The 23,414-nt window shown below is 44.3% G+C and overlaps 1 protein-coding gene across 4 annotated transcripts in view; it reads left to right on the top strand.

The window, feature by feature from the left end:
* Nucleotides 1-23,414, top strand: part of Asap2 (ArfGAP with SH3 domain, ankyrin repeat and PH domain 2) — a 183,959-nt gene that overhangs the window by 105,109 nt on the left and 55,436 nt on the right. For 2 of the 4 annotated variants that reach the window (XM_008850138.3, XM_008850136.3), the window contains exons 7-12: nt 1,542-1,627; nt 8,686-8,761; nt 9,019-9,105; nt 10,252-10,260; nt 18,364-18,467; nt 18,566-18,635. In XM_008850138.3, the coding sequence (XP_008848360.1) occupies nt 1,542-1,627; nt 8,686-8,761; nt 9,019-9,105; nt 10,252-10,260; nt 18,364-18,467; nt 18,566-18,635 (432 nt within the window). The remainder of the gene's footprint in view (nt 1-1,541; nt 1,628-8,685; nt 8,762-9,018; nt 9,106-10,251; nt 10,261-18,363; nt 18,468-18,565; nt 18,636-23,414) is intronic. The other 2 variants (XM_008850139.3, XM_008850137.3) reach the window with 1 other exon arrangement.

Below are 23,414 nucleotides of genomic sequence, written 5' to 3'. Positions count from 1 at the left end.
TGCTTCCTGTAACCTTGGCCTGTGCCTTGGAGAAGGGCAAATGCAGGGGGCAGACTCCAGAAGCCTTTATCAAGATCAGACACCATGGGAACACGAAGGCCTTTGTGTTTTTGTGCCTTGCTGTGGGTATGTGAAAATGGCCTCCCTTCTGCTTGGAGTCTGCTGTTCAGGGCTCTGCTCATGGAGCCCCTGGTTCAGTGGCAGTTGTTACAGTCTTCTTGAAACAGGGCACTATTTCAAACAAAGTTGTCATGAACCTTCATTCCTATTCATCTCTGTAAACTTTTCTGATTACCTCTTAGAACAAGTTCCGGTAAGTAGAATTTCTGGGTCAAAGAGTACACACATTTTAAGTTTTGATCCATTGCCAAGCATTTTATTAAAGATTGTATCATTTTGGTCCGTCGCCAGACATCCAATTAACAGTGAATAACCATCAAAAAGGAAGGAAAAGAGGATACACAGGCAGTTCATACAGAGCAAAGGAAATTTGTTGTTTCGGTTTCGGGGCAGCTTCTGTCTCCTTAGGGTTGCACAGCTGATCTGGGGAAGTACGTTGACATGGACTTAGCCCTGTGAGACAAGTGGGAATGCGTGGGGCTCAACTGAGGTTTTCCAAGGACATCTCATCCTCTTGGAGATGAGATGTGCTTATAGGGTCCTTTTACCGCCACCTAACAGTGAGGCGGAAGGGGATTTGTGGAGCTATTGTTCTATACACCTTTAGGAAGGAACAAATGCATTTCTTAATGCTGAGGCTTCCTACTAAGTGGTCCTTAATGAATTCTCAAAGTTCAAAATGATTTTGACACAATTCAATTTAAAATTTGCCATTTTAGCACTCATATTTAGGGGAGTTGCCTTGGGGTTAGCAACATGTTAACAAGGTCTCAGCTACAAAAATCTAGAAGTTAGAGTTGTGGACAGTGCCCGAATGAAGAAAGGGGCCCTGGACGGGAGCGTGTTTGCAGGAAGATCCAAGATCCAAGAACTCCCATTCACTCCAGCCATCATCATTCTAACATGTAACCAGCTTATCCTGGCCAGGTAAGGTAGACTGTGTAGTTAATATGAATCCTTGGTTCTTAAAGACTGAATGACCTGGCCAGAGGTCATTGGAATGGCACCCAAGTAAAGGAAACATTTACTCATGCATGCAGAAGGTACCAGTGTCTTCCACAAGCTCTCCCTACTTGTGAAAGATGCTAAAGAAGTAGAAGAAAGAATCAGTCTTGAGCAGGAAATACAGCTCAGTTGGTAGAGTGCTTGCCTAGCATGCAGACGGCTCTGGGGTTGATCACCAACACTGCATAAACCAGGTATGGTGGCACACTCCTGTGATCCCAGCAATTGGGAGGTAAAGCCAGAGGATCATAAATGCAAGGTCATCCTCAACTACATAAGGAGTTTCAGGCCAGCCTAGACTACTTGAGACCCTGTTTCAAAAAAACTAAAACAAAAACAAACGAAAAAACCCCTCAGTCTTCAGAAGCTTGTGTTAAGCTCATTTCTGTGATGGTTCCTTCCTTATCTCTCAACAGTATCTGCTGAAGGTCAATGAAATCAAGATTAAGAAGGGAGTGGATTTACTCCAGAATCTGATTAAATATTTTCATGCACAATGCAAGTAAGTCTCCTTTTTGGTGTCTTTTGTAAATGCTCCTCCATGGATAGCAGCTAAACTCACTTAGAAATTACTGTGGGAAGGGGCTGAGGGTGTAGCTCAGTTTATATAGTGCTTGCCTAGCACACAGGGAGCCTTGGGTTTGATCCCCAGCACTATATAAACTGGGTGTGGTGTTGCATACCTGTAATCCCAGTGTACTTCAGGCTGTAGAAGTTCAAAATCATCCTTGGCTACACAATGAGTTCAGGACCAGCTTGAGCTATATGAGATCCTATCAAAAGGAAAGGAAGGGAGGGAGGGAGGGAGGGAGGTAGGTAGAGAGAAAGGGAAGAACAACAGAGAAGAGGGCGGAACAGGGAAAGAAAAGGAAGAATGGGGCTGGAGAGATGGCTCGGCGGTTAAGAGTAGTGATTGCTCTTGCAGAAGACCCAGGTTCGATTCCCAGCACCCACATGGCAGCTATGAACCGTCTTTAACTCCAGTTCCAGGGGAATCTGATGCCCTCTTCTGACTTCTGTGGCATTGTATGACATGGTGCACTCACATACATGCAGGCAATACACTCATACATATAAAATAAATTTATAGAAAAGAAAAGAAAAGGAAGAACTTTGGAAGGAAAGCAGTGCTCAAGTGCTACACAGCTGTACCTTGGACATTCTGAGCAGGGAAACAGATGCATAAGGCCATGCATTGGGTGCTCCTGTTCATCTGAGAAGTCAGGGATAGGCATGTTACAGAGACAGAAAGCAAATTTGCGGTTGCCACAACTGGGGAGAAGGAAGAATATGGAAATGGCTATTAATGGATAAGCTCTTGCTTTGGGGGATAAGGAAAATATGCTGGAATTAGTTCTTGTATAGTTTTGTCAGCATACTAAAATCTACTGCAGCCTGCACATCAAAAGAGTGATTTTATACCTTGAGAGCTGTTTCTCAGTAAAAAAACAAAAATATGGCTGGGCGTGGTGGCGCACACCTTTATTCTCAGCACTTGGGAGGCAGAGGCAGGCAGATCTCTGTGAGTTCAAGGCCAGCCTGGTCTACATAGTGAGTTTCAGGACAGCTGGGGCTACAGGGAGACCCTGTCTCACAAAGACCAAAAAAAAAAAGCTATAATAAAATCTCTACTAACAGCCAAATGCATTTATTTTTTGCTCTGTTTTATTTTGTTGTTATTCTTTTTTTTTGTGTTTTGAGACAAGGTCTCCTTGTAACCCTAGGTGGCCTGGAACTTGCTGTGTAGAACAGGCTGTCCTCAAGCTCATAGAGCTCCACCTGCTTCTGCTTCCTGAGTGCTGGGATTAAAGGTGTGGTTACAACTCCTGGCTAATTTTCATCTTTTTAAGAGGGCAAACTTGTTTGACTCTGACATGATCTCAGAGTTTTTTTTTCTTCTCTGTTAAATGAAATGGTATTGATTTGGTATATTAAATTAAGAAATTACTTTCATATATTGCTGGCCCTATAAAGTTAGTGATCATGAGCCGAGGAGGGTGCAAGTGGGAACTCAGCATTGCCCCAGATGCCAGCCTTCACATGGCTCCTGTCCCCTGGCCACTGGTATCAGTGTGTATCCATGGTTCCTTCACTTACCCACCCACAAACTTGGATCAAGCACGTTCTAATGGCAGGCTCTATGCAAAGTCCTGGGATAAACTCTTGCATAAGTTGGGGAGACAAATCTAGGAATTGAATGTTTGTGAAAGTGTTCTGAAATACAAGGATCTAATTGAGAATATAACAGAAAATTTTAATTTAGACAAAGATCTAGGGTAAGGTTTTAGAGTTTTCTCCTCTCTGTTCCCTTTTATGATCTGTAATACTCAGAACATAAGGCCTGGCACATGGGAGGTGCTCAGATACTTGTGGGGTTCATTGCAAGCCTCTTTGAGGACAAAAGGAGCCAGCAGGTGACTGGGGAGGGCATTCCAGGCAGAGTCCAGGTCTGAAGACAGAAAAGACTGGGGTGACACGAACTTCGTAAAGGGGAAAGTAGCATGGAATAAAACTGGGTGGAAGAGCCTTAGAGACCTGAGTGGCCTTTGATGTCTTGTCCATAGCTTAAGACTGTATCCCAGATATGTTGGGGCAGTTCAGTACAGTTTAAGCAGAGGATTCATTCACATGGAGCTCCTATGGTGTGTTAGGCCCTGTTTGAGGTTCTGCTGCTCCAAGACAGCAGAAAACCAAGTTCTTCCCTCAATGTACCATAGGGTCCACTGGGGTAGACACAAGCAGATACTGAACTGAGTTGCCGAAAGGCCCAATAGTATGTTGAGTGGAGCGGTGTGGACTAGAAGCAGCTTCTGGAAGCTGTAACAAGGAAAATGAGTGATAGGAGTAGACGTGGACAGTCACTGCTCTAGTGCAGTCTGGGATGGCATGGCTGAACTGGTCACAGTTGGAGTGGAAGGTGTGGAGTGGTTTGAGAAATCCTTCAGAGGTCAGATTGACACACCTGTCTGCTTTCCTTTCCATGAATGGGTAATGCCTCAGGCTGGTGTGACTGCCTATACATTGTGCCTTTTCCTGGAATGTCATCAGATGCCCTCTGCCTTCTCCTAGCTCCTGGCTCATGCAGCCCTGAGGGATCACTCCTCATCTGTGCCTCTGTAGCACCCCCTGCCTGCCTCCTAGCTGGCATCCTCTGTATTCCCATCTCCAGGGTGTGGTGCATATACCCAGTGCGTATGTGCAACAGGGACTTGTGTGGTCGTCCTGATTGAGCCTAGCTGTTGATTCACAGTACAACTGTGGTAACTCAATGTTTCTCTGCAGTTGAGCTCAGATGCTTGTCTGCAATTAAAGTCACATGTAGTGTGTGCTGGGGAGGGTGCCCTAGAGGCAAGGAGGCCTGGAGTTGGTAGAATTTCCAAGGTGAATTTTCTGTCAGAAGTGATGACTGAGTAGCATAGCAGATAAGCTGCTCAGCTCTCTCTACAACTTGACTGCTTAGTATAGGAAGTGGGTCGCTTCCTTGCTTACATTTTATTTTTAGAAAGAAGCTATTCTAATATTTCCTTTTTCTTTTGCACAAACTATCAGTTGGGTAGCAACAGACTACTTGTGGAAAATGAACTAGTTGGCCTTTTTTGGACATGAGCTCAGTAACCTTTTAAAACATGAGTTCTCCACGACTTCCTCCTTGGATGAGTGCTCATGCCAGTGTCTATGCTGCATGCCCCCTCTCTAATGTCAGTCAGGCTGCTCTGTTTAATTCAGATTTGGGAGATAAAATGTGAAGCTGTAGAGGTTTGGCTTTGGGACCCTGAGAACCTGAGGTCACTTGTGTGTTGTGAAGTCGTTTTTGCTTCCTGGTCCTCAGCAGAGCAGCTTCCTCCCCACAGCTGTCCTTTTTAAGTGTGCAAGGCCTCCATGTAGCACCCAGATCCAAGGAGCTGTGTTCCTTAGAATGACTTTGGTGCACCTTAATTTTGCCCTTTGAGGGGCGGGGGCAGCCTCCTGACCATGCCTCCCCGGCATGGAGTTGGTTTGGCCCCTTAATTTTGCTTTTTAGTCATTTTTTGGCTTTTCATATTTTGCAGTGTGTGTGGGGGGTTGTTGTTGTTTGTTTGTTTTTGAAGTATTTTGAAGAATGCTTCATGTTCTTTTATTTCATTTAAAGATAGAGCTTGCTTGTCTGTTTAATCCCTGGAACAGGTGAAGATTTGTCTTTTTAGCTTGTACTGCTGGAGAGGGAGGACACATTTCTATAATAGAACTTTGAGGTAGGGCAGCCTTTGAAACAATAACTGTAACAAGGTCACTTTCTAAGAGGTGGAAGTATGTATTGAATTGTCCTGTGCTTTGAGCACATTAACGTTGAGAGCCACAGTGGCTAGCTACCACTCAGTGGACTTGGGATGTTGAATTGATGAGGCTTGGGAACAGAGCCCTGGAGGAGTTTGCTTTCATGCCAGGAAAGGGTGGGTGCTACAGGCAGACCTTCAACAGAGGTAGAGTGTGAGCTCAGGAGCTTGGCATGGTGCAATGAGGTCCAGAAGAGTGCTGAAGATTGCATCTAAATGGTTATATTTTAAAGGTTTGAAAATCTGGTTGGGCACGTTAGAAATCTTTAATAGAGAACAGAGTTTGATTTGGTAATACTGATGGTAAAATTTCTTTGACTAAAGCTTAAGACATTGTTAATGGACTTACCTTAGAGTCACAGTGACTGACAGCAGCCATTGAAGCACCCCTGAGCTCCTTTTCTTTGAGGCTCTCTGTAGTGCCAGGCCTGGCATGCTTCCATAAGGAGAGTACAGATGAGAATTTGAAAGTCAGAGGGAGGAGGCATTCTAGGTAGATGGGTAACATTGGCCGGGTTGTGACAATGATGAAATCCATGTCTTCAGTTTATGTCATTCCTTTGAGTACACGCTCCAGGGCAACACTGGAAGGAAGGTAGGTGTGTGTGTGTGTGTGTGTGTGTGTGTGTGTGTGCGCGCATACAGAGAGACCCTGTCTCCAAAAGGGAGGGAGGGAGGGAGGGAGGAGAGAAAGAGAGCCACATAGTGAAGCTCTTGACTCTACCCAGCTCTCTCCATGCACTGCAGGGAGAATTGCCTGACTACAGAGGCACTGAGCCTTGCGCACCTACCTGTTCCTCCCCAGGCTCTGCCTTCACCCACTTTTCCCTGTTCTCACATGGTGCCTCTCATGTTCTTTTTTCCTTTCTCTTCCTACCTGTCTACTTTACCAGAATTTGGAGTAATCAAGGAAATCATTACATAAAGAAAAACTGAAAATAAAACAAAGGGCCCACATGAGTTCACAACAGGAACAGTCAAGTTTTTTGTTTCTGTAATTCTGCAGTTCTTCCAAACTTCTTTGTCAATTTAGGATGCCCAGAGAGTCAGGGAACTTGGCCATTTCCACCCTGGCTGTGACCACAAACACCTGGCCAGATCACTATGACACACTGACTGAATTACTGCTCCTGAAGCATGTGTTATATTCAGAAAACAAAAAATCAAGTAAAGCACAGAACCAAGGATGTATAATTACCATGCATTTATCTAAGGAACGAGGTGAACACAGACTATCAGTCTGGCATCAGTGTGTCCTATTACCTTGATGCCAGTGTCTATAGCCTACTCCTTTGTTCTGTCTCTCTTCCTCCTCCAGATCACTAAGTTGAGTAACAGGCTGTATTATTTTCATGACTCTTCCCTTTGTGGCACATTTGATATTAGAGAGTCCCACAGGACAACTGATGAATTTAAAAAGGGGGAAAAAAAAAACCCCACAAGAATGTATGTGAGACAAGACCCAAGTCACTTTCCCCCAAAATGTGTGTGTGTGTGTGTGTGTGTGTGTGTGTGTATGTACATACCATGGTGTGCATGTGGAGGTTAGAGGAAAACTTTGGGGAGTTGGGTCTCTCCTTCTACCTTGTTGAAGCACAGTATCTCTTTCTTTCTGCCGCTGTATGAGCTTCTAGCCAATTCCCCTGTCTCCATCTCCCATCTCACTATTGGAGTACTGGGATTAGAGATGTACACTACCACATTTGACTTTTTACGTGGGTTTCAGGGATTAAATGCATGTTGTCAGGCTTGTATAGCACATTTACCCATTGAGGCATCGCTCCAGCTTTTTTTTTTTTTTTTTTTTTTTGAGAGTAGCCTCCTAATTGCTTCTTGGCCTTTTGGCTAAGAACAAGTGGAGAGTAGCCCCTTGGTGTCCAGTGGGATGACAGACGTTTACGTGGACACACACACACCCCCCCCCCCCCGGTTTTCATCCTGTACCAAGTCTTATGCCCTTCCTACTGGAACAGTGGATGTAATGGGAGAATTATGTGTTAAGTAGTCACACTAATGAAGACAATAGTTGCAATTATGAGAAGACTTTTGAAGCAGAGGAAAGAATATGCGGAGGAGAGTTGTGGAAGGCATCAATAAGGAAGGAGTATTGATCTCCAAACTTGAATAAATGGGAAGTGTGATAAGGTAATACATCACAGGTAGAGGTCTTTAGAGAACAGAAAAAGTGTGTGCAAAGGACCTGAGGCTGGAAGACTTGATAGTGGTCCAGGTTTGTTACCAGCTTGAATTTCCTCCTCGGCTCTCTGGAACGCTTTTTCTTATTCCTCTCTACAGGGTGTATTAATTACTTACCTCATTGCTGTGATAAAATAACTGACAAAAGCAGCTCAAGGCAGAGTTTATTTTAGCTCACAGTTTGAGTCTATCACAGAGGGGAAGTTCGTAGGGGTGTGAGGCAGCTGGTTATATTATATCTACAGGAAGCAGAGAGAGATGCTGGCATTCTGTTGAGTTTTTCTTTTTATTCAGTCTGGGACCCCAGCTCATGGGATGGTGTGCCCCACATTCAGATGGTTCTTCCCTGCTCAGTTAAACCTCTCTGGAAATGCCCTCACAGAAATGCCCTCACAGACACACCCAGATGGGTGTCTCCTAGGTGATCTAAATCCAGTCAGGTTGACTGTCATGAAGATATACTACTTCAGGGGCAGTGTGGAAGACTTCACTGTGGAAGTCTCATCCAGTTTCTGTTGAGTTCTCGTCTTAAGTGACCTTGAGTCCCTGAGTTGTGAGTTTTAGGAAGAGATTGCTTTTGATATTTGACCTTAAAGTTAACTGTGCTTTCCTACTCTGCAGGTGGAGACTGGCTATTTATGGGTGCCAAAGTTCCTGGTTTGTTTGTTTTCCCTGCACTTTTTTCCACTTAGTTATTGCCTTTTCATGAGAAGTGTCTAGTGACGTACCCTTGTTTGCACCCCGTGGCTTTTTGGCCTCAAATTCCTTGTTACCACTATCAGGAGAATCTGCTTTCCCTTTATAAACTGGAAAATCAGGTCTCATTTTATGTGGGTCAAAAAAAAAATCACACATGCTTAGGCTTATTGTAATTACTTTCTTATTCTAATTTTGTCATATTATTCTTGGTTTGCCAGGTATTCTAAGTTTCTGTTTCTCCAAAATTCACATCCCAACTTCAGTCACTTTCATTTAAAAAGAGCTTTTTTCTGTCTAACAGAGTCATCCTCCCCTTTGTGATGCATAATCTCTTTTCTTCTTTTCCCCCTAGTTTTTTCCAGGATGGACTGAAAGCGGTAGAAAGTCTGAAGCCTTCCATTGAAACACTCTCCACAGATCTTCACACAGTGAGTAGGCTCCCTCTATCGTGGTACTGACCCACCTTATACAGCTGGCACCTCCAGCCAGGGCCTTTGTCTATAACTTCGTACTTGATGCTGTGCTGTCCAGAAACTTCTAGACTTGTACTTCTGGAGCAGGCTGGAGAGATGGTGTGCCACCAAGGAGGCCAATCCTGGCTGTGCTTGTGGGTGGAAATGCCCAGAGCTTCAAGGTTTCAGTGTGCCACAGTCTAACTTTGCTTTGCTTTGTTTGGTTTTCGAAGATCAAGCAGGCCCAGGATGAAGAACGACGGCAGCTTATACAACTTCGTGATATTTTGAAATCAGCATTGCAGGTTGAACAGAAAGAGGTGAGGGAATTTAAGATCGAAGGATCACTTTTACCCCTATGTCTCGGGTGCTTGGGCTGAGGAATATGGCATCCATGTCTACCAGGGCGTCACAGTCCAGCATTCCCAAAATGTCATTTGTTTTTCAGATTTGACTTTGATAAGGGCATCTGTTTTAGGATATTTACTTCCTGGGCAACATGTACTGCAGGCCCGTGGCCTGCTGTGATCCTTTCTTGCTGTCAGTTTCTTGTAGTTATCAGAGTTTCTGTCACATTTATGCCATTAGTTCTGTCTCTGAACCTCTTTACCCTGCTCTAACATGTGTGGATTCTCCCCCTTGGAATAGGTCATCTGGGTCCCTTAAAGTCCAAGACTGTTCTGAATATGAGGAGTCAGACTGGGTATATTGGTACATACTTATGTCCCTCTACTCAGGAGGCTGAGCCAGGAGGATCGCCATGAGTTTGAGGCCAACTTGAGCTACATAGTGAATTCAGGACCAACTCAAATTATATAGTATGGCACTGTATCAAAAACAACAAGATGAGTAGGGAGCTGAGGAGATGGCTCAGAGGGATAAGTGCTTGCTGCACAAACCTGATGTCCTGAGTTTGATCTCCAGATCCCACAGTGGAAAGAGAGAACCAATTCCTCATCCTCTGACCACCACACCTGTCATGGCACTTTTGTGCCCATACTCAGACACACACACACACACACACACACGAACAATAATAATTTTTTTTAAAGATGAGAGGAGTTAGCTTTTCATATGGCTACACTCCAATAGCCAGACATCTGTGGTTCTCCTCCATCATCTCTTTAGTGTAGTGACATCCTCATGTTCACACAATTCAGGAAGTGAAAACGTGTTTTGACATTATAACGTGAATATTTTTGTCTCTAGTCCATTGTTCAAGTTGACCCTGAACTCATGGGCTCAAGTGACCCTCCTGTCCCAACCTCTGTGTAGTGGGATGTAATAGAAATTTAACATAAATCTACTTCCTTGTCAATAAAGGTTATCTAAATATATCTAGTAAGAGTTTAGATAACTACTTAGCAGAACATAAAGTTGACTGTGGGCAATTTTTTGAAAGTTCTTGTACTGTAACTGAATATTGTTGTTTTTCTCCCAAATGCATTTACCTTTTGTGACCGAAGTCTAGGAGAGTAAGTAGTCCAGTATTTTCATAAGTTGGAGACTTTTGCATGCTTTGTTCATAGATCTTTCTTTGTATAGCTTAATGGTTAGTTCATTTCAGATTTTAATGTCTCCTCTTTCATTGTAGTAGATTTTACTAAAAAGACAAGTTTGAATACATAAATAGTAGTGAAATGGAAAATTTCCAGGTTAACAGTTTGTGGTCACTCCTTCACAAGAAGCAGTCACCCCCCGACCCTCCCTGCAGAATGGAATTATGCAAACCCTTCTAAGTCCCTTTCTCTGCGGGACTGCGAGGCAGCACCCCGCCTACAGTGCTGACTTGCTAGGCATTGCCTGCAGCACAGTGATTTCTTCCCAGTCCAGAAAGTACAAGTCTTAGTGACTTGAGATTGTGGCCTTACTATAAATAGAAGAGGCAGGCTTGGGAGTCTGATTGCAGTCAAGGTGGCTGCTCTCCCTGACACTGATGGAGAACTGTTTATGTCTGAGGAGAATCTAACCTGAGAAGCAAGTCACCAGTTTAAAATGATGAGAAGTTGCTCATGAGGATTGGCAGCCCTTGGGGTACAGAGACTGTGTTAGCTCTGACTGTGCAGAATTCAAGGTATGGGGAAACTGGCTATATCAGACAGCTCTTACAGACAACTTTGGGCTAGGTTTGGTAGCTCATACCTTTAATCCCAGCACCTAAGAGGCAGAGGCAGGTGGGTCTCTGTGAGTTGGATGTCAGCCTGGTATAGTGAGATCAAGGCCTGCCAGGCCTATATAGTGAGACCCTGCCTCAAGAAACCCAAAGTAAAACAAAAACAAACAAAAACTGTAACACCAGAACTGACCAGAAGTCTCTGATGGCTTGTTCTGTGGTTTGGGCTAAGCAGCCCATCTGCTTCCACACAGGGTCAGATGAACCTCTTTCTTTCCTCTGGCTTTGTGACCAAGTGCTCCATTCTCCTGGTTGTGACCATGTTGTTTCCTGTTTTGCTTTTTGATGATGATAGTCAGTACATGGGACAGTCTATAGACATTGTAGAAATTAATAAACAAATGCAAATAAGTAAAATTTTCTGTGTTCTAAAATAAGTTTCTGCTGGGGTTCCATCTTTTCCTCTTGTCACAACACACAGTTGACATCTGGGTATTGCTGTCTTATCTCCTTCCTTTGGTTAGAGTCTTCTCTCTGACTCAGAAAGCTGAGGTGTTGGATGGATTTTAGGCAGCACTATGGAAATTTAGACTCTGCCTGTGTAAGGCATAATGATGGTTCGTGGAAGTTCAGCAATGGGCCTGAGTACAGTGCCTGTGGGGTTGGCAGGAGTTGCTGTCTCCCACTGTAAACCTCAGCCCCAGTCATTGCTGAGATGAAGAATGTTAGCGTGGCTCCAGCTGCTCTTCTTTGCCACCCCGTGACTGCCCTTTGGTTTGGAGACTGGACCATTACCACAGTGCACCTCACTCCTCCCCAGTGTTTTTGGCTTTCACTCCCCCTACTCACTCATCTCCCAGAGCATGCTGCTATTAGATATTTCCATCATCATGGAAATTTTCAGACTTTGAGAAAAATTTAGAAATCAAACAGTGAACACCCATATCTGTGGTCCATGCTTGATTTTTGGAAAAGTTCTATAGCTGAGCATGGTAATACTCAGCTGTGATTCCAGCTACTTGGGAGACTGAGGCAAGAGGATCGTAAGTTCAAGGCCTGCTTTGGCTACAGAATAAGTTCAGGGTTTACCCTGGGCAACTTTGTCCCAAAATAAGCTAGCCAAGTATTGTAATGTAGACCTGTAAATCCAGCACTTGGGAAACAGAGGTAGGTGGATCTGTGCGAGTTCAAGGCTAGCCAGGGCTACATAGTGAGACTCTGACTCTGTCTAAAATAAAAAATTTAGAAACGGGGGCGTGGGGCTGGAGAGATGGCTCAGCAGTTAAGAACACTGGTTGTTCTTGCAGAAGACCCAGGTTCGAATCCCAGCACCCACATGGCAGCTTACAACTGTCTGTAACTCCAGTCCCAAGGGATCCAGCAGCTTCTCCTGACCTCCACGGGCATTGCACAACATGGGTGCACTTACCTACATGCAGGCAATACGTGCATACACATAAAATAAAAAAAAAATAAGTAAAAATTTTTTTTTAAAGTTTAAAAAATAAAAAAGGGGGCTAGAGAGAGAGCTCAGCGATTCAGAACTTAACTGTTCTTACAGATGATCCAGATTCGATTCCCAAATGCCCTCTTCTGGCCTCTGTAGGCATTGTACACATGTGGTACACCTACATACATGCAGGCCAAACACTCAAACATATAAAATAAAAAATTAAAATAAACAATGAAAAAAAGTTAAAAGAGCTGGGCATGGTTGTGCATGGCTTCAGTCCCAACACTTGGGAGGCAGAAGCAGACAAATCTCTGTGAGATCTAGGCCTGTCTGGCTGACATAGTAAATTCTAGGCCTGCTCAGACTACAGGGAGACCCTGTCTCAAACAAAAAAAACAAAATAGCTGGGTATGGTGGCACAGGCCTTTGATCCCAGCACTTGGGAGGCAGAGGCAGGCGGATCTCTGTGAGTTCAAGTCCAGCCTAGTCTACATAGTGAGTTCCAGGACAGCTGGGGCTACAGAGAGACCCTGTCTCAAAAAGACCAAAAATAAATAAAATAAAATAAAAATTGCATATAAAAAGAATTAAAAGTGGCAGGAATGTAGCTTAGTGATAATATACTTACCTAGCATGCACAAGATCCTGGTACCCCAGGGGTTTGATCTTTTCTTCAAAGTTGAAACCCTTGCTGCTACTGGTTTTTGCATGAGCTCTCTTTATCAACCTTCCTTCCTGCCCTCTCTATCCTATATATACCTGTTGAAACCCATCTCTGGGGTCCTTAAGGAATGGATCTGCTTTGATGCTACTGATATTGAGAACCTTAGACATGTGCTACTGGGAGAAGATTGTGTTCTGAGAGTGGTCTCAGAAAGTCTAGTTGCTGAAACCACAGTGATCCATCCCTCCCTCCCTCCCTCCCTCCCTCCCTGCTTCTCCTTTCCAAGTGTCTCAGTTCATTAGGATGTGGTCAAGCACTTGGCTGTCAAGTAGCAGAGTCTGCTCTGACTGTTGTCTCTTCCCGACTCTTTATTTTTTTCAAAGTGGATTTGTGACCCCTTACCATGCTTAACATTGACTTTCCTCTCCTGAGTCCTGGGTGGCTTGCTGCGGTCCTTCAGTAGAAGGAAGACTTGTCCAGTGGTTCACAGTTTCAGCTATTTGTTTCCCAGGGGTCACTCTGAGCTATGCACTATACAGACCATGAGAATAAGGTAGATATAGTGGTCACCTATTCAGGAATCATGATCTGAAGCTGAGGAGAGAAAAATAATTGGGGGTACAGTGTGAGAGCTGTAATGGAGGTCAGTTTCAAAGAAGGGTGTCTGCCCAGTCTGTGGGTGGCAGGTTCTATGTGATGACTTCCTAGTGGCTATAGTTCCTGGGTCAGGACTTTGGAAGTTGACCAGAAGCTGGCATAGTCCTATAGGTGGAACAGGTAGGGTGACATCTGATTCAGGCCTAGGGTAGATCAGAAGAGCCGAGGCTAGGTCCTCCACACCTGGCAGGTTCCTGGGCTTTTCCTGCTTCAGTCCCCTGTAAAACAGGAATACCATTGCTCACCTCGGCAGCTTTTAGAAGATCTGAGTTTCTGTCAAGGTCTCAGCTCATTGTCTTGATAAACAAGCACTAATTCATTCATTCAAGTATTGAGCTTCTAGATACAGTAGTGAAGATGCAGCAGTGAACAAAAGAGACTGAACTCATCCCACTGCGATCACACTCAGTGATGGAATAATAGTGGAAGTTTCTGCTGCTGTTACCTTGCTATCTGCTCTGTCCTGTCAAACCTCAGTCCTCTCTTGCTGGCCCATCTGCTCCCCCACATCTTGCTGCTCCCACTCTTGCTCTGTGCCCTGTCCTCCTAATCATAGGCGGTCCTCTTGACTCCACCATCCGCAGGTCCAGCCACCATCACTCTCCTTCCCCAGCCCCTCCCTTGGGGTATTCCTTTCTACATCTGTTTCCTTCCTATATACCTCACTGATCACATTTTTTCAAGCAAGTGTGACCAAGAGTTTTTCCCAAAATGTGAGCAAGAATTCTTTTCTTAAAAAAAAATATTTTATTTATCTGGGCGTGGTAGCACACACCTGTAGTCCCACCACTTGGGAGGCAGAGGCAGGTGGATAGGTGGATCTCTGTGAGTTCAAGACCAGCCTGGTCTACATAGTGAATTCCAGGCCAGCTAAGGCTACAGGGAGACCCTGTTTCAAAAAGACCAAAAAATATTTTTTATTTATTAGTTTTATTTTATATCTATGAGTTGTTAGCTGTCATGTGGGTGCTGGAATTCAAACCCGAGTTCTCTACTGAACCATCTAGCCAGCTTTTTTTTTTTTTTTTGAGACAGGATCTCAGTATGTATCCCTGGCTAGCCTATAGCTTACCATGTAGACCAGGATGACCTTGAATTCACAAAGATCTACCTGCCTCTGCCTCCTGAGTGCTGGGATCAAAAGTGTGCACTGCTACGCTCTGCTATGACCAAGAATTCTTAAGCCACCTTGTGGGGTAGGTTGAGTCAGTCCATGTTTACAAGTTGAATATGAGAAGAAGGTATACACACTTGCTGATGGGTCACTGGGTACCATTCATCCAGGACTTGGACCCTCATCTGTTCCACTATAAGCTTGCTCTCTCTTTTAGGTGAGTCATGGGACTTTAACACGTTGTGTCAGAGTCCTAAGAAATTATTAACAGAGGAGACTATGTTCATTGAGATGCTGTTCTTAGTCACAGCACTTATGTGGGTGCCCACACCCACCATTCCCCAAGAGTCTAAGATGAGGTAGACATCAAAGACCTAATGGCAGAGAACCTTAAGATTCCAAAGATGACCCTTCCCTTGGTAGTTCATCAATCACAATTGTGACTTTTTAAGAGATGGGCACAGTTTAAGTTTCTGTGATGCTCTAGAGTCTCAGGCAACTTGGGCTTGTGGGTGAACCTGTGTGTGATGTATGTATTTAGGCTGCCCTTCTTTTCCCCATTCTTGGGGACTTCGAATTCTTAGTCCACTGCGTATATGGGAAGACTATGCTGGCAGAACCAGAGGCTATACAGAAGTCAAGATCACAGGTAGTTCCTGGATGCCACAGGATAGAGGGAGTATGACCTGAGTAGACTTTCTAAAGCTCTTGGAGGCTCCATACAGTGTTGGTAAACCAGCCTCAACAGCTTCCACACAGTGAATCAGGGCTCAGGTTGTTCTTTTCTATCCTAGTGAAGCACAGAGTGAGCTGAAGTTCTCTGAAGTCAGAAGATTGTAGACTGTCCTAGCTAGCTGTCTCGGGTCTGTTAGCTGATCCAGTGTGGGGTTAGTGTGTGGACAGATGTGCAGATCCATTAGATAGCATTGAGTCCAGACATAAACCCAGACATCTGTGGTCAGTAGCCTTCACTGAGCTTGCCAAGACGGTAGGGGAAAGAGTGGTGCCCAGCTCACTGAAAACCCACAAGCAACAGGATGAATTTGAACCCCTATCTTACACCATAATCTGAAATTAACTCAAAATAGATCAAACATCTAAGTGTAAAAGTTGAAAGTATAAAACTCTTGAAAGATTTATAGGAGTAAATTTCATGACCTTAAATTAGGCAGTGGTTTCTTATGTATGACCCCTAAAGTAAAAACCACAAAACCCTTTTCCAAATTAGGAAGAACCCACATGGCTTACTGTCTCTTGGAGCTAGAGCCTGTCCTCTGACTCCAGCAAGCTTGGCCTTCTGCCTCCTAGCTCAGTGTGGCTCTTCTTCCCTGCATGACAAGCACAGTCCTCACTCTGCCCTCGCCTTGTCTCCTTGTCTTCTGTGTGTTGTCCTCTTTGCCTTGAATAGCCCTCTCTTTCATGACTGGTTTTTCTCTCCACTTTAAGACTCTTCTAGTCTCTCCTTATGGTTTTCACTTCTCAGTTCTGGAGGATTCTTATTCTCTGTTTGTTTTGGATTACGTTTTTCATACATTAATTCCTTCGTTGTCTGGGCACAGGCTTTGTTTCTCTGGTGGGGTTGGCCGGCTGCTTGCTGTCAGGATGGAGCTTGGCCCTAGTCTCAGAGGCCATCCATTTTGGTAATGTCAGAGGTGAATTTCCTTTCCATACTCTGCTCTTGCTTTCAGAGGCTCGGCTCCTTGAGCAAACCACTTAATATCATCTAGTCTCTGTTGCTTCTGTAGAAGTGAACTAGCTTGGTGGAGTTGACATTAAACAGAAACAGGCAGGTCTCCCTCTGCTCTGCTCTTACTTAGTTGTGAATGTTTGTGGGCATCTCGCTCCCTGCTTGCTTCCTGTGGGTCTGCCAGAGCCAGTACTGACTGGTTGCTCCTTCTACTTTTAGCTTGGGGCATCTGATTTCAGGGTTGTTTTTTAATATTTTATTTATTATTTTTATTATGTGTCTCCGTGTATTGTCTGCATGTAGGTAAGTGCACCTGTGTTGTGCAATGCCCGCAGAAGACAGAAGAGGCTGTCGGATCCCCTGGAACTGGAGTTATGGACAGTTGTTAGCTGCCATGTGGGTGCTGGAATCCGAACTTGGGTCTTCTGTGAGAGCAGTCCATGCTCTTAACCGCTGAGCCATCTCTCCAGCCCTGATTTCAGTTTTTTAAAAAAATAATTCTAAAATTATGTGTATGAGTGTTTTTTTGCTCATATATAAGGGCACCCATGTCATGCAGTGTTTGTGGAGGCCAAAGAGGACATTTGATTCTCTGGAATTGGACTTAAGAATTGTTGTTAGCCTCTATGTGGGTGCTGGGAACTAAACCCAAGTCCTCTACAAGAGCAGCCAGTGCTCTTAACTGCTGAATCATCTCTCCAGCCTTTGATTTCTATTGTTAAATACCAGCTGAACACCTGCCAGGGCTCGTCACTAGACTGGGGAATTCGTGCTGGTCTTGCCTTCAAAAATCCACAGGCTGGAGTTTGCCATGGTGTAGACGCACACTGAGTCTCAACTGAGCATGTGATGCCCTTCCCTCTGATAGTGGTATCCTTCCTACAGGCTTGGTTTGTTTGAACGGGTCAGGGTTGGAACAGTTAGGATTAGTGCTGTGCCCTGCCCCATGATAATGACAAGGTGAGAAAGGAAACATTTGGCTGATCTTGCTTATACCAGGTAGTTACATATGTGACTATATTTAGTCCTTGTTGTGTTTACCATCTTACTGGGTGTTGTTTTCCTGTTGTCCAAGAACGAAACTGAGGTAGAAAGTATAAATTGCTTCTCCATAGCAAGAGGTAGAGGATGGTTTTGTGTTGCTTTGAAAGCGGTGACTGTTTTCAGCATATCACAGCACCTTCCTGAGATCCTAGCATCACTGGGGCCATAAAGCTCACAACAAACTTAAGACCTGTCATCCCCAAGGTGGTTCATTAAAACCAATTTGGAAATACTGATTTGGGGTCGGGGTTGGAGCTAGGGGTAGAACCCCAGGTCTTCCACATGAGAGGAATGCTGAGTTTTGGCATTTCCTTCTCCCACTTGATGGATGGCCTTATCTTTTCTTTTCTTTTCTTTTCATTTCATTTTTTGTCTTTTTGAGACAGGGTCTCCCTGTAGCCCCAGCTGGCCTGTAACTCACTATATAGACCAGGCTGGCCTTGAACTCAAAGAGATCTACTTGCCTTTGCCTCCTGAGTCCTGGGATCAAAGGCATGTACCACCATGTCCGGCTGGCATTTATGGTTTCTTATATAGGGATTTTAGTGTGTGAGAAGAAATTTTATAATTAAAAAATATTTAGGAATTTCTTTTATGTACTTCTTGTTTTGTTTTGCTTTTTGTTTTTTGTTTTTTGATTCAGGGTCTCCCTATAGGCCCAGCCTCCCTTGAACTCCCTATGTAGACTTAAGTTGGCCTCCATCTCACAGAGATCCACCTGCCTCTGCCTCTCTAGTGCTGGGACTAAAGGTGTGCACCACCACGCCCAGCTTATGTACTTTATTTTTGAAAACTGGAACATAGATAATAAATGTATTAAAAAGCAGTTTCTTGACCAAATTTTAGGACTCACAACTTCGCCAGAGTACAGCTTATAGCTTGCATCAGCCTCAGGGAAACAAGGAACATGGAACAGAGCGGAATGGAAACTTGTACAAGAAAAGCGATGGGTAGGTGACCAGTGTACTAAGTGCTAGAATTGAAATGTATGTTCGCTGTCTGTGTTCGATGGCTAAAGTCTTGTCATTTTTTCCTACTTTTCCAAAAGGATCCGAAAAGTATGGCAGAAAAGGAAGTGTTCTGTTAAAAATGGCTTCCTGACCATATCCCATGGCACCGTGAGTATCTGTTTTAATTCATGATCTTTGCTGTGGGTAGTTGGATGAAGTCTATGTTGTGAGACTTAGTGATGTCAGAAGACACAGCCATTCTACGTGTATTGCTGTAGTGAGGTTGCATTTTGAAGACCTTCTTTGAGAACTAGGGCCCTGGGTGTGTTCTTTGGTCTTGTGGAGCTTGGTTATATCTCATGGCTTTGTAGAAACTGATCACTCAGGTTACCCTTGTCTAGAAGCTTTTCACTTCCAGAAACCATGAAGCAGCTAGCTGCCCCAGCTACCTTCATCCTTGACATCCTACTTAGGAAGATTTTTAGTTTCCATTACAGGGAAAGTCTTTCAAATGGTCAGAATTCCTGGAGTCAGAAATCCAGAAAAATAAAAAAATAAAAAAAAAAAGAGAGAGAATTTAACAACTTTATTACAGAAATTTCACATACTATACCCAACTTAATTTTTTTCTTTTTGTCATCCTATTTGAAAGAACCTATGCAGCAAAAACTGAGCCCTCTATGTTGGGCTTATGGAAAAAGCAGTGAGAATAAAATCACTCACTAGTTTTCAGGAACCAGGAACTCTGTCACAGTCCTTCATTCCACAGTGTTCTTTTCCACAGGGACACTAGGCATGTCATCTCTGGAGTGACTGGAGCTGATGAAAACCACAGAGGCTGGTAGATAGGTTTGGGGCTGTCTCAAGGCCAAGTTGGTTGCCTTTGTTGACAATGGGTAATGAGAAAGCAGATGGCGGGCAAGTTTCTCTTCTCTGAGCACAGGCACCACTCTCATACACACCAGCAACCTCAGTCATGAGTGTGGGTGCTGATGAGAACCTGGGTCTCTGTCTTGTTCTTCCTTTTCCCATCCCATAGTTTTGTGAGAGAAAGAGGTCCTGAGAACCAGACCTTATCAGCACTTTGGAGTAACAAAAGAAAGCCCCACATGAAAGATGTCACCTAAGCAAGAATTGTGTGATGGTGGTGGTGGTGGTGGTGGTGTGCGTGTGTGTGTGTGTGTGCGTGTGTGTGTGTGTGTGTGTGTGTGTGTGTGTTATCTCTTTTACTTTTGATGATTCCATTAAGGGAGGGAGAGAGACTGGAACTGCCATATACCAAGTCTAGTTTGTAGTGGTCTCAGTTATCCCTGCCAAAGGGACTGACTTTGTCTCTGGACTGAGTGAATAAAGGTGATCCTTCTTTTTCTATAACCCAGCCTTGCACTGGTTACGGGTCATGTGATCACCGCTTACTCCTGAGCCTTGAGTTTGGATTTTGATGTGCTCTTCTTTCCCCTAGATATACAAGGTTGGGGAAGGTCTGAGTGCTCTAGACTAAGAGAAGCAAATATATTTAACCGTATTGCATCTTTAAGATGAAGAATGTTTGACAGGAGATGGTTGGGTTTCCCTAACTGGTCTAATCCCCTGTGATGCTGTGGTTCACTTTTTTTGTCCATTACTTTAACTCATGAGTACTGCCTCCATGCAGACACCATTGTAAAATAAGGCCAAGTGTCCTGTTATGCAGTTAAAGCTCCCATGTCACAGACACATTTGATTGCTTGAGGTCCCTGAGGCATAGGGCCTCCACTTCCCCCAGCAATGGGGGAGAACAGGCCTGGTGATTCCTTGCTGGCAGTATAATTGACTTTGAGTCACTTCCAGTGTTCCAGTTTCCTCCCCAAAGACATGAGACTTACTTTTCTTTAAATTTTGATAGGTTGCCCCTGTTTCAGGGCAGTAGCAGTTTTATCTAGCTTTACTAGGAAGCTGACAGCCAATTTACACACTGTGCATATTTAATAAAAGCTGTGTACTTTGAGGGGATCCCTCTCCAGGGACCTCCATTTCAGGAGGGATGCCTCATCTTGCCATTAGCAGCCATTTCTGGCTGCAGGGGTGACAGGTGGGCCCCAGCTCAGCAGCCCTCACCCTATGGCCTTGGAAGAACCTGGTAGCTTGCTTTTCTTTTTTACCTTCCAGTGCTGAGTGTTCCTCTCTCTCTCTCTCTCTCTCTCTCTCTCTCTTGCTCTCGCTCTCGCTCTCGCTCTTGCTCTCGCTCTCGCTCTCGCTCTTGCTCTCTGTGCATGCGTGCGTGTGTGTGTGTGTGTGTGTGTGTGTGTGTGTGTGTGTGTGTGGTGTTCTCTAAGCCCTGGAAGTCAGAATCCTGAACAGCCCTCCATGTTCCTGCACCCTACATGTTTGCATGTTGGAGACATGAATGATGCAGGCTGAGAGAGAGAGAACTGAGTCATAAGTTGAGACATGCATTGTTTGCTTGTTTGGGTTTTGATCTGACTCCTGTGTAGCTTGCCCATTTTGCCAGCAGCTCCTGAGTGTGCTAGTTTAGTTTGCCATCAGGATAAAAGGGCAGGTTTCCAGACAGGTTTGAGAGCGGGGATCTAAGAGCAGCACCTGGCACACAGCCAGGAATAGAGTCCATAGGAAGTGGAAGCCCACTGGGCATGCTTGTACTATCAGGAAGACCCTTCCCAGGAAGCTGGCAGCCTCTGGGAAGTGAAATTGCTGTACTCTGTACTCCAGGAGGGGGGAGAGAGTACTATCTAGGATGGATGCAGTGTGAGTTCACGTGGGTATTGCCACAGCAAGTTGTGTTTCTGGCACTGGGAGGAGTAATTCTTAGGATAAATGCTCTAATTAGGGGTCCTCTTTGCCAAGCTCCCAGAACTGCCTCCCACCCAAGGCTTAGGGACTATGTTATGCTGGAAGAGTTGTCCACTGACTTTTAGGCCAATTTTTGAAAATAATCATTATTCGTGTGGGAAGAAGAGTATAGGTTTGTATTTTAAAAGCTTTTTAAGGACTCAATGGAAGTGTGAAGCCTTAGGTTAAATCTCTATGGCACACACCTGTCCATCCATTATTTTTATTTTATGTGTAAGAGTGTTATGCCTGCATGTATGTAAGTGCACCCATGTCGTGTGATGCCTGCGGAGGACAGAAGAGGCTGTTGGATCCCCTGGAACTGGAGTTACACAGTTGTTTGCTGCCATGTGGGTGCTGGGAATCAAACACAAGATTCCAAGACAGATTGCAAGAACAGTCAGTGTTCTTAACTGCTGAGCCATCTCTCTAGCCCCCCATCTGTACCTTTTAAAAGCCTGAGAAGTTGATAAAAAGTAGAAAAGCATGATTAAATGGAGAATCAGCAATACCGTCTGCTCTCATAGCAAACTTTTAAGTTAAAGGATTTTTCCCTGCTTGTTGAGTTTTCTACTAAACCAGGGTTTTTCCAGTTAGGTTCTTGAGGAATGTGGACTACCTTGGGAAGGAGATAAACTTGCTCTCTAGCTAAATTGAATAATAACACTCTTTTCCAAATTGCAGCCAAGAAGGGATTTAATGGATAGAACATTCTCTCATAAATTGCCTCACAACTTTGCTGTTAGCTAATAATCCGAATGAACAAATAGCAAGCTGTTATTAAAGTGAAACTTGGGAAAGCAGGTAGTGCTTAAGATTGCTCACTGTGTTTCTGTGGACCCTTCTTATGGCTGTCATCTTTAATATGTAGCCACATTTGTAGCCTCATAATTCCTAGTTCAGATGAAGGCACTGGATCCTTTTCTGTATTTGGCTTTTGTTTGCTGTGAAATGAGAAGTCTGCCTTCAAAGATAGTTACTTCCCTAAAGAATGGCAGTGCCACGGGGGAAGGAAGGCGGCAGTTAGAGGTTCAGAGAGGGGAGGGGGTAATAACTACAACTGTGGCTGTCAAAGTGAGTCCAGGTAATAGCTGTGGTTATCTGCACAAGACCTATACCAGATCTAGCCAGCCCCTATCCCAGCTAGGGGTAGATGATTTCCAGCCCACACCCCCCTTACTGAGTTACAATTGGCAGTGGATAGTTGCTAGGGGAGGGAAGGAAAATCATTCTTTTCTAAGGATGTGGCCCCTGGTAGATTGCCCACGCTCCAGTGGATGACACTACACCCATGCACCTACAGGCAATACTTACTGGACTTGACAGGTTATTTAAAAAAACAAAACAAAGCATGAAGTTGGGAGGGGGAAGGTTGTAGGGGAGATGTGGAGTTAGAGGGAGGATGGGGGGTAGGTATGATTACAGTTCATTTTATACATGTATGAAATTCAAAAATAAAGGCAAATTTAAAATCCATGTGAATGACCACCTTCCTTGAATACCGTCATGTGAAGGCCAGGGAGGGTGGCAGTAAGGGCCTGGAACTCTATGGGTTTGTTGGAGCCCTTGCTTTCCAGCTCCCACGCTGCACAGCCCAACCAAGTGATTTCATTTGTTTACACTGTCTGTATCTAAATGTTGGAGTAGTTGTTCAAAGGGCAGCTAGAAATGTTGAGTGAATTAATTTATGAAAAATGTTTCCAACAGTGCCTGATTCATGTAAGCACATACTGGTAACAGACCAATAAATGTAGCTCTTCTTTTAAAAAGTCATTGTCTTGTCCGATAAAGGGCTTTTGCATTCACCCCAGGGTACTACTTCTTTTGACTGTTCATGAGGCTAACACTTAGTGAACACCACAGTCTAGAAGTATCCCTAAAAACTGGAAAGTCACAAAAAGTGTACAGATGTTACATCAGCCATATGCCCATGTCACAGTGGCTGGTTGAAGTGTTGGGGTTGGGGGGGCGGTTACCATTGTAGAAATGTGTAAATATTGGTTCCTGGACCAGCCAGTGATCTTGGTGAAGATCCAAAATCAGCGGTGTTTTAACTTGCAGAACTCTCAGGTTTGCAGAATTAGGCAGTATGATTTCTTCTAATATTGACTGTGGATG

This window comes from Nannospalax galili, unplaced genomic scaffold, assembly GCF_000622305.1.
Source record: "Nannospalax galili isolate Female #2095 unplaced genomic scaffold, S.galili_v1.0 scaffold100, whole genome shotgun sequence".
Classification (NCBI taxonomy): domain Eukaryota; kingdom Metazoa; phylum Chordata; class Mammalia; order Rodentia; family Spalacidae; genus Nannospalax; species Nannospalax galili.
This window is presented reverse-complemented; position numbering and strand designations above follow the sequence as displayed.